Source organism: Ischnura elegans (genome assembly GCF_921293095.1).
Source record: "Ischnura elegans chromosome 13 unlocalized genomic scaffold, ioIscEleg1.1 SUPER_13_unloc_1, whole genome shotgun sequence".
Classification (NCBI taxonomy): Eukaryota; Metazoa; Arthropoda; class Insecta; order Odonata; family Coenagrionidae; genus Ischnura; species Ischnura elegans.
Window position 1 is genome coordinate 7,243,875 of NW_025791657.1, and position 10,913 is coordinate 7,254,787.

At 37.4% G+C, this 10,913-nt stretch overlaps 1 protein-coding gene across 1 annotated transcript in view; it reads left to right on the forward strand.

The window, feature by feature from the left end:
* The window catches only part of LOC124172542, a 29,973-nt gene extending 20,085 nt beyond the window's left edge, over positions 1-9,888 (forward strand). Inside the window, exons 7-9 of the mRNA XM_046551987.1 lie at positions 4,475-4,547; positions 7,270-8,070; positions 9,776-9,888. Coding sequence (XP_046407943.1) covers positions 4,475-4,547; positions 7,270-8,070; positions 9,776-9,888 — 987 coding nt within the window. The remainder of the gene's footprint in view (positions 1-4,474; positions 4,548-7,269; positions 8,071-9,775) is intronic.
* Positions 9,889-10,913: the final 1,025 nt, after the last annotated feature.

Here is a 10,913-nt window from a genome sequence, read left to right on the forward strand (position 1 = left end):
TCAACACAATCTTCCCCCATTCCTCCCTCTAAATGGCCTCATTTCTCCATCTTCTTATCCCCAAAGTAGCCAGGTCTGCTTCCACTCCATCTTGCCATTTTAGGCGTGGACGTCCTGTTCTCTTTACGCTGAATAATTTCCCTCCCAAACTCTTTTGGCCACTCTCTCCTCTGACATTCTTATCAAATGTCCCATCCATCTCAGTCTCTGTGACTTGACAAATCTCACAATGTCTTGGCCCTCTATGAGCTCGTCAAGTTTATCATTCCATCGTCTTCCAAAAACTCTATTTTCTTGTATGGGTCCTTAAATTTTCCTCAGGATCCTTCTCTCGGAACATCTAAGTGCGTGCGCCTCTGCTGTTGATAACGTCCAGCATTCACATCCATAAGTGACAATAGGTCCTATTAAAGTTTTATGTATTTTATTTTTAGTATTTCTTATCAGTCTACTTTTCAACAATTTATGATGTGCGAAGTACGCTCTGTTACCAGCAGTGATTCTGTCTTTTATGCAAGCACTTATTGAGTTATCCGATGTCACCAATGCCCCAAAATATTTAAAGGACCCTCAAATTTATCTCCATCGATATCTAATGTCTGAGGTCGTCTACAAGCTTCAGATGTGGACATACACATGTATTTTGTTTTGCCACAGTTAACTTTCAGTCCAATACTTCCTGCACTTTCCTTTAGTGAGCCAAATATTTCTTTCAACTTCCTTGCAGATCTGGCTACAATGACTATATCATCTGCATATGCCAGTATTTGACTGCTCCGATAGAATATTGTTCCACCAGTGTCAACTCCCCTTACTGTCCAGTGCAAGGCCAATATGAACAATGTTGCAGACAAACCATCTCCTTGCTTTACTCCCATATTAAATGGAAAAGCACTACCCATTTTATAGCCGACTTTGACCTTAGCTATGGTTTCCTGCATTGTCATTCTTACCAGTCTGATTAACTTCTTAGGCAAGCCTAATTTGTTTAATGCTGCATACAGTGTGCTTCTCTTCACACTATCAAACGCTTGCTTAAAATCTACAAACAGTAAGTGTAAATCTTGGTTGTGCTTGAAGTGCTTCTCCATTATTTGACGCAAAGTAAATATTTGGTCTGTTGTGCCCCTATCTGATCGAAATCCACCCTGATATTCTGAAATAATGCTTTCAGCTCTTTTGCTAACTCTCATTTGTATAATTCCTGAGAGTACTTTATATGCAATGCTCAACAGCATAATTCCTCTGTAATTGTTGCAGAGCGTTTTGTCGCCTTTCTTGTGTATGGGACATATAATGCCAGTTCTCCATTTTACAGGCATTATTTCCTGTCTCAAAATGTCTCTGATCAATTCATGCATGCATCTCATGAGTGTATTTCCGCCTTTCTTAATAAGTTATGGGGCTTCTATTCATCTTCACCAGGTGACCGATTATTTTTTAATTTCCCGACAACCGCTTCCACTTCCTCCATCGTAGGCTCTTCAATAACGTCCTCACCATTTCCCTCTTGATATTCATGTGCCTCGCTCTCTTCCTCAAACCCTTCATCATTCAACAGGTCGCAGAAATGTTCTGTCCATCTCTCTAGTATTTTGTCATAATCTCCCAGTATCTTTCCCTCCTTGTCCCTATACATGCCCAATTGCGCAGTGTACCCCTCTTTTGTCATTATTTTGACAGCTTTGTAAAATTTTCTTACTTCACTTGTTTGATCACTTAATACTTCTATTTGTTGTAACTGCTTTTTAATTGCTTCTGATTTCTTTTTTCTGCACACCTTATTTGCTACCATTCTTAACCTTTTATATTCTCTTCTATGACCTCTTGTATCCCTAGCAATCATTATTTCCCGAGCTTTGTTTTTAATTCTAATGGCATCCATACATTCTGCATCAAACCAGTCACTATTACTTTCCTTCTATCTTTCACCGATTTCTTCTGCTGCTATTTCTTTAATGATTGTTACTAAATCATTCCATTTTTCATTGATATTCTTATCTGCCTGTTACTCGAAAAGTTTTCTCTCCATACCTCTTTGGTACTTCTCTAAGTTCTGTTGGATGTTCAGTTTTCCAGCATTCCAATGTTTTCTGGTTGATTTTTATGTTACTTTGGTTTTTGCCAATTTTTGCTTACTGATTGCCCTTACTAAGTAGTGATCACTGTCGCAGTTGGGACCCCTGCAGGCTCTGACATCAATAACTGATGATGAGTGCCTTTTCTTAGTCAGCAAGTGATCTATTTGATTAACAATATTTGTACCTGGGACTTTCCAAGTCCCTAAGTGTATTCTTTTGTGAGAGAAACATGTACTTTTTATGATGAAGTTGTTTCTGGCTGCAAATTGCACGAGCATATCACCATTTTCACTACTTTTCTCATGTATTGAGTATCATCCTACTACTCCTTTCATTTTGTCTTCCCTCCCAATTTTTGCATTAAAAGTCGCCTAAAATTGTAACCATATCATATTTTTGACATAGGTTTAACACATCGTCCAGGCATTCATAGAACTCTTCCTTCTCCTGTTCCGTCTTGTCCTCCGTAGGTGCATGAGCTGTAATGAAAGTCATATTTCTAAACTTTCCTTTTATTTTTATCTTGCAAATTCTCTTATTTATTGGTTCAAATAATAAGAGGCTCTTCCTTATCTTACTCGAAGTAATGAATCCTGTACTATATCTTCCTGTCCTATTCACTGGACCACTGTAGAGTAAGGTGTATTCCTTCTTATTAATTCTGCCTTGTCCTTGCCATCTTATCTCTTGTAACCCAATGACATCGATTCTGTACTTCTGCATCTCATCTGCTATTTCTTTCATCTTTCCTGGCTTCAACATTGTTCTTACATTCCATGTTGCAATCCGTAACTTGTGTTTCCATTCTCGCGTAGGTCTTCGGCCATTATATCCATCCCTCCGAGGCTGATTTTTGTTTTCATGAACTAAGGTCTTTTTCCTGTGCAGGGTTGTTAGCCCTATGACCAACCCCCAACCTGGAGGACCTGGGTTTTTTTATCATGGTTTTACGTTCTCTAGCCTTTGGTGATCCAACACCTCACTACAAGGCAGTAGTGCTAGTTTTGGTCCACCCTGAGTATTTTATTTCCTCGGTACCCACCATATCTGGTGAGCATTCCCCTATCCGCCACCTGGGGAGGCACTCGATGGGAGACTTGCAACTCCACACAGGTTTTTCTATAAATTACGATTCAATAATTTTTCGTTTATGCGATTCTGGGGATTTATTGGTTAAATTAATGGATGAAAGTGATGTTTGGGGGAAATCCTGAGTTTGAAGTACTGTAAACTCGGGGACTTGAGCCCAAATTGTGAGATATTTATCAATATTTTCAAAAATAGGTTAAATGTGTTGTAAACCATGCCCCTTGGCATGGTTCATGGGTAACTTAAAATATGCATTCACAAGGTAAGGAGAATTGATTCAATATCGTGTGTTATTATGTGTGTATGTTTGTGTGGAGTGAATATTGAATGGAGTGTTGAGAGTTTCCACCTCCCACCATGGTTGCCCACTTACCCAATTTTGGAGTTTTTCCGTGATGTGTACATGACCAGTGAAAGGTCCATATTTATCCCAATCTCCTCCCTCCAAACACCAGCTGTGATCAGGGAATAGAGGCTGATGGTACCTGCACCCCTTCCTTCTACAAAGTAAGAACATGCTTTGGCAATCCCCCTCCCCGTTTTGAGGATTCTATGAAAACCCGCTTCTTCCTGAGTTTCCTCCAGTTGCCCCAACCTCAGAAAACTAACACTCTGTAGTTAGTAAAATACGGATGAATTTCAGCTTGAGACATATCAACCCTGGCGTCATGTTGCAGACAAAGGCTATGCCCAACAGCTGATGGTGTCTTTCCTGTCAGGTGGAGGCGAGGTAGAAAGAGAAGAGAATCGTGGAGGTTAGACTGTGAGGTGAAGAGTAGCGGAGAAGCGGAAATAGGAGAACTGAAAAGTAGATTTCCTGTGCCAAGAGGAATAAGGTCAACCCACAACGACTTTAATTAAATATTCTCTCAGCCCATGGTCAATGTAGAAGCTACAGGAGCCAGCTGAGGAGATCATCCCCATCCATGATAGAGAGCCGATAAGTAAAACTGTTATATCGTATGAATTCCCTCCCCCCCAGTTAACAAGATTCACAAAGAAATCCCCTATATAACCAAGAATAGAAGAACTAACTTTGAAGAAGATCTGTTGCACTGCAATATTTATACCCTGCCTTTGTTTATTCTTTTTGCCCACCCTTTTTCCCTGGAAATGAGTATATATTTTAGTATATAAGACAGCGTATTATCGGAGAGTGTTAAGGATTAATGTTGGTGTTGTCACTTCATATGTTTTTGTATTCATGCCAGAGATTAACAAGAATTTAAGATTTTAGTTTCATTTTTTTATTATTTTAGAGATATCATTTGTGTTTGGTAAATCTGAAATCTGCTTACTTTCAGCTTACTGTTACGGAGAATGGAGAACTGGTTCAGAATCCCACAATGGCCATTGAGTCTATGACAGAGACGGAGGGTGAGTGATCTTCAGTGTTTGAAAATGACTTCACTGAAATTACTTATAACTAATTCTAACTGGGCGAATGTCCAAAAATTGGATCTCAAAATTCAATTAAATTTTTCAAACATTGCATGAAATATTTTATATATTGTTTTTGTTGTCTATTTTACAAATGAATTCATCAATATATCCATAAATTTCACTGATAATTTTTATTTTCTGTCTCGACTGCAAATCCTTGGCGTTACAACTGGGCACTTTAACCACTGTATTCATGCTCACTCTTTGCAGAGTTGCTCTTATACATGAATATATTTGACCTGTGAAAGTTTAACTGCATTTCAGTTTAAAATTTTTGGTTATGTAATCCCGTATGGGGGATGATTCAAGGAGAGTTCCCAATTGACTATGTATAACACAGAAAAATTTAATAATATTGTGAGACACGGTTTTTGGACACTTTTCACCTACACCTTGTGAAGGATGCAGCATATGTATTTTTCATCCATCTATATATTCCTTAGTTTATGATTTATAGTTCTTTTTGAGAATGTTATCAGGTCGGCAAATGTCTAATAAAATTTTGGTCATTGTTCTGTGAAATTAACCAATATATGCAGTCATGTGCATTCATATAGGAATTCCAGTGTACTTAACCTAGCAATTTTGTCTTTAAGACTGGGTAGTAGGAAAAAATTCCCAATGAGTCACTTGTGGAGAATACTGAGCATAAGATTCCAGTTATGCACCATGTCAATTGTGGCGTCCATAGACAAAATTAACATGGAACTTGGTGAAATGAGCTAATTTGTTATATTTTTCAGTTTTGAAATGATGGCAAAATTTTGATTTGATAGACACCCCCCCAACCAATTCATTGTTTTGTGCTCTTGGCAACTGTGCTTTAATAGGCTTAACAGTTATTCATGGAAGAGGAAGATATGGAAAAAACTGATGTTGCTAAAAAATTTCTAAATTCAATTTCTATATCTTGTGTGCGGCAGCCGTAGTTCTGCCGAGTAATGACAGTGTGTGACCAGGCCATGCTTACTTATTCTCGTTAGCTAGTATTTCAAGGTTATAGCTTCATCCAAATTGTAAAAGGTGGCACAGCGAAGTACAAGACATCAACCTCTTTGATGGTCGATATGAGAAGTTTGAATTATTTGGTTGTTAATTTAACTTATAACTGTTAAGTTTATTTTTTATATGATGTTTTAGTGGTATTTTATACATTTCTGTACATTTTAATTTCTTTGAGTTTTGTGAAAATTCACTGTGGTCATTTCCTAATTCAAATATTATTGTGATGATTGCTTCTAAAAATAGATAAATTATTAAAGAGTTTAAGGGAAGAGTGAGGAACTTGGAATATGGATACATGTGGACAACTTGGGTGATAGGTAGCTTTGCCAATTTTCAGGTTTTTCATGTGAAGTCTATGTATCCACAAAGTGAGAAAATGAAATAAATATTCTTAAAGACTTACTCAAGAATCATGAATCTTGCTTCATGGTGATTGATTGCTAGACTTAATCCATGGTGAATTCAACCTTGAATACAGGGTCAGCCACTGAAACCAGATGATTATAGATGGTCGTAAGATGGAGTTGGGAAGTAGTGTGGGGGAGGCTACTGATATGTTACAAAATGTGCTGACAGCCATTTCAGTGCATCTTTGCATGCAAAGCCTTTCATCAAAATGTTGGATGCATTGGGCAAACAAGACACTTTTTTCATTTTAACATTCTGCATAACTGATCTGTTCTCATGGTTTCTGAAACCAATCCATCCTGAACCATCGAGGCTTTCAAACTAATACTGGCAGAAAGAGATATCAGCGACACTGTGAGGGCACATTCAAAGTTAGAACCCTTTCCACTCTTCTCGTAAGGGAGTGCATTGATTGAAGCCATAATATAAAATTTCAGATCCCGATCTGATGCCCTCCACACCTTTGGACCCGATGTATCTGATGAAGGCAATAACCGTGGATATTTGGATATGAAGTATCCCATCTTAACATCCCTAATGTTAATCTAGGCATGAGATCATAAAAACACCATGCCTTTACACTAAATAATTTTATAAATAATGCAAGGTGTAGTGGTTATTAAAGTTTCATTAGAAATTGAGAGAAATGTGATCTTCATTTACTGCAACTGTTATTCTTACAATCATTTATTTTTAAAATATATGTTGTCCCTGACGCTAAGTTCTCATAATATGCGATATTAATGCCCTACCATCTTCCTCTCTTTGATATTTTAACCTGGCAATGATTTTTTTGTGAACTTCAATTCCCTTCTGGCACCTCCACTTCCTTTAAATTTCTATATTGCATATTTTAAGCTTTGTAATATGTAAAAATTTTTGTTTCTTACAATAATGATTTAACATTATGTGTATTCATGCCATTTGTAAATGAAGGTTATGATTACTTCTATGAATGAAAAAGTGCTTTCAGGTGTTTTCCTGGAGAACATACTTGAGGATACATGCAATATTTGCTCAATATCTCTTAACAGCAGTGCCACTCAATTTTTGAAGAAATGTATGAAAACCACCTTAAAAAATTAACTGACACCTTGTTATGTGTATAAAACAAGCCGAAGGATCTGTTTAAGCAGCTACCTTGATATCTGTCTAAAGGCTGTCTATCTGTCATAAATTACTTCAGCGAATCATAGATTTCGTGCCTGAATTTACTTATTTTTAATGTGAAATTCTCTTCTAGAGTCCCCAGCTCCTGAAAGAGCCTCAGAGTTGTTTGCAGTCCGTGCACCAAAGATTAGAGAATCTAAAGCAAGGAAAGGAAAGAAGGTGATGGGTAAAGACATTAAAAAATGTGATACCTTGCTTGTTGATAAAATAACGTCGTGCTCAATTCCTAATGATATACAGTTACATTCGAAATCTAGATGTGTGTCTAAAATCAGAGGGGATAGACCAACAATGGCCATTGCTGGAAAGAGAGGTGGTTGTGATAATACAGAAACCATAAAGATTATCAGGAGCAGTGAGAATGAGGAGAATGGCCCAGAGGCGCCCATACGGGAAAACAAAGTGAAAAGTACTTGCATGATCAAAAATTCTGGGAAGCGTGACAGTTCAACGAAAAAATCTTATCATTGCTTCCACTGCAGAGATGAATTCAATGCAAAATATGATCTCAGTAAGCACCTCAAGAATCATTTCGGATCTAAAAATTTGGATATTGATTCAAATTTGTCAATCGAAAAAGATTTGTCCCTCCAAACCTTTGTGTCTAGAGGAGAATTAAATAGTTCTTGCACGCCCATTTCCTCCAAAAGTTTAAATTTAAGGCTCATGTGTAAAAGCCAAGGTGTGAGAAGAAAAGGAAAAGGGCTTCTTACGGATAACTTCGGAGGAGCAAGGCAGAATAAAAATGTGAGGGAAGTGACGAGAAGCTTTATTGTAGAAAAGAAATCATGTACAGTTAGTCCACACACAGCAAAGAAGTCTTATTCCTGTAGTGAATGTGAAAAGTCTTTCTCTGGAAAAAGCAACCTTGTCCGTCACATTAGGACTCATACGAAGGAGAAACCTTATCCTTGCAGTGAATGTGATAAGTCTTTCTCTGATAAGTGTAACCTTGTCAGTCACATTCGGACTCATACGAAAGAGAAACCGTATTCATGCAATAAATGTGATAAGTCTTTCTCTCATAAGACTACACTTGTCAGTCACATTCGGACTCATACAAAGGAGAAACCGTATTCATGCACTGAATGTGACAAGTCTTTCTCTGAAAAGAGTAACCTAGTCCGTCACATTTTGACTCATACGAAGATGAAACCTTATTCCTGCGGTGAATGTGATAAGTCTTTCTCTCTAAAGAGTCACCTTGTCAGTCACATTTCGACTCATACGAAGGTGAAACCCTATTCGTGCAATGAATGTGATAAGTCTTTCTCTGCAAGAAGCAGTCTTGTTTGTCACATGCGGATTCATACAAAGGAGAAACCTTATTCCTGCGGTGAATGTAATAAATCTTTCTCTGCAAGGAGTAACTTTGTCCGTCACACGCGGACACACACGAAGGAGAAACCGTATTCTTGCAATGAATGTGATAAGTCTTTTTCTCAAAAGATCACCCTTTTCCGTCACACGCGAACTCATACGAAGGAGAAACCTTATTCTTGCAGTGAATGTGACGAATCTTTCTCTGAAAAGAACTACCTTGTCGATCACATTCGGATTCATACGAAGACAAAACTTGATTCATGCAGTTAATTTGAAAAGTCTTTCTCTCAAAAGAGTCACCTTGTCAGTCACATTTCGACTCATACGAGGATGAAACCCTATTCATGCAATGAATGTGATAAGTCTTTTTGTGAAAGAAGTGGCCTTGTTCGTCACATTCAGACTCATGTGAAGGGGAAACCTTTTTCCGGTGATGAAAGTGAAAGGTCTTTCTCTCGCAAGAGTCACCTTTCCGGTGAATTTGAATCATACGAAGGACAAAACCTATTCGTGCAATGAATGTGATAAATATGTCTCACAAAAGAGTTACCTTGTCCGTCACATTCCGACTCATATGAAGGAGTAACCCTTTTCGTGAAATGAATGTTAAAAGTCTTATACTTCCAAGCAAAATCGTGTCTTACACATGTGGGTACATTGCAAAGAATTATTGCCTTATTATTGCAATGAATGTGATAAGAGTTTCTTTTAATATGTCCACCTTTTCTTTTATTTGCAAACACACAGGTCTTATTTGTCTACTTAATTGGTATTCATTAGCAATCAAGGTTAAATTATACCTACTATTACGAATTCTGCTTTTATGAAATAAAAAAAATGTCCGATGATGATGAAAATGAAAAAAAAAATATTCCATTACGCTGTGACGTAATTTCATATATGTTCAAGTAAATTTATGTTGCTACATTTTCAAGGACTAATTTATTCCTGGGTATTTAACTTCTAATTGTTTTTACTGGTAGAAAATTATTTTTATTTAAATGTAAGCAATGCAAAATTAAACACTTTCAACAAAAACTGGAGGCACTTTGTCTCAAGAATAATTTTCAATATAATTTCAATGTTACTTGTGTGATTTATCAACGTTTAATTGTCTGATCGATGTTAGTTGATGTAGTGCTTACATGCAATTTATTTGCAAATAAGAACTTAATAACAATATACGATTGATGAAGAGAGTGCCGCACTGAGTGACTGGTCTGTTTTAGTTGTTCATGTACCCACATGCCTTTTAGTGATTACATCATTATTGAGTTGTAGTTTGAATGCCTGCATCACAATCACCATGCAATTATTTGTTCAAATGACAATAATATGTCCTCGTGAAAACATTGCTGGCCCTGGGTAATGCTTAAATGGAAGAAAGGAATGCAAGGAATTTCTTTCTCAGGTTGATGGCCATATATTACCTTGGAACTGTGTCCGGTTTATAGGCATGAAACAAATAACTTCCCTGCTGTGTATAAATACATTTTTTGCATAATTGGTCGTATTACACGCGTGGTTTTGTGTCGATATATATCAATAGAGATGACTTTGTTATGGACAAAATATTTCACGTAAAAAATGTGGTCTATATACATATATCTATTGCAGGGAATTAAAAGCCCCGCTTTTATAAGTTCGCAATAGCATTGCTATCATGTGGATATTTTGGAAACGAAGTTTGCATGCGCTACATTGTGAAACTGTATTACGTTCAAGTGATTGTCTGAATTCACCGCTTTGCATATCTTACTGTCGTCAAAATGATGTACCGCTGTAATTTGCAAATTTATATCTGCATCTTTGTGCACGCCATAATAATGAATTAAAAGTCATTTTTAAGGAAATTTTTTTCTGAATCCTGGTTTATTTTTTATGAAAATTTCAAAATTCAAGACACGCGGGTGCGAGTTTTGTTGAAAATTAACCCTTTCGCTGCTGTTAAATCTCCGAAAACCTTCACCTTACATGCGGCGAAAATGTAAAAATGCGTTTCGTATGCCCATGGAGCAGGTCCTTCCGGGATGGGTTTGGTACACCCTCCGAAGGGTCGCTAATCCGCGACCCTTTCCTCGACAAGCTCACCCACGCAGGACCGTCTCCTCGACCCTACCAGGGGGGCCTACCTTCCGAAAAGTGACTGCAATTTGAAATTCTATCAATCAATCCGATCATCGAAAAATGATTGTTTTCAGCGTATTCCTGCCAATCAGGCAATCAAGAACGTGTTTCTGCGGTGAAAACTAACAAATAATTAACTTCGCTAAAAACGTGGCTTCGGACAAAGGTAAATGGCCATTTCAGCAAAGTTAACAAAATCGTCATTTATCATCACAGAAACACGGTTTAAAGACGTGCTTGATTGATTCATTGTCAGGAGTGCGATGA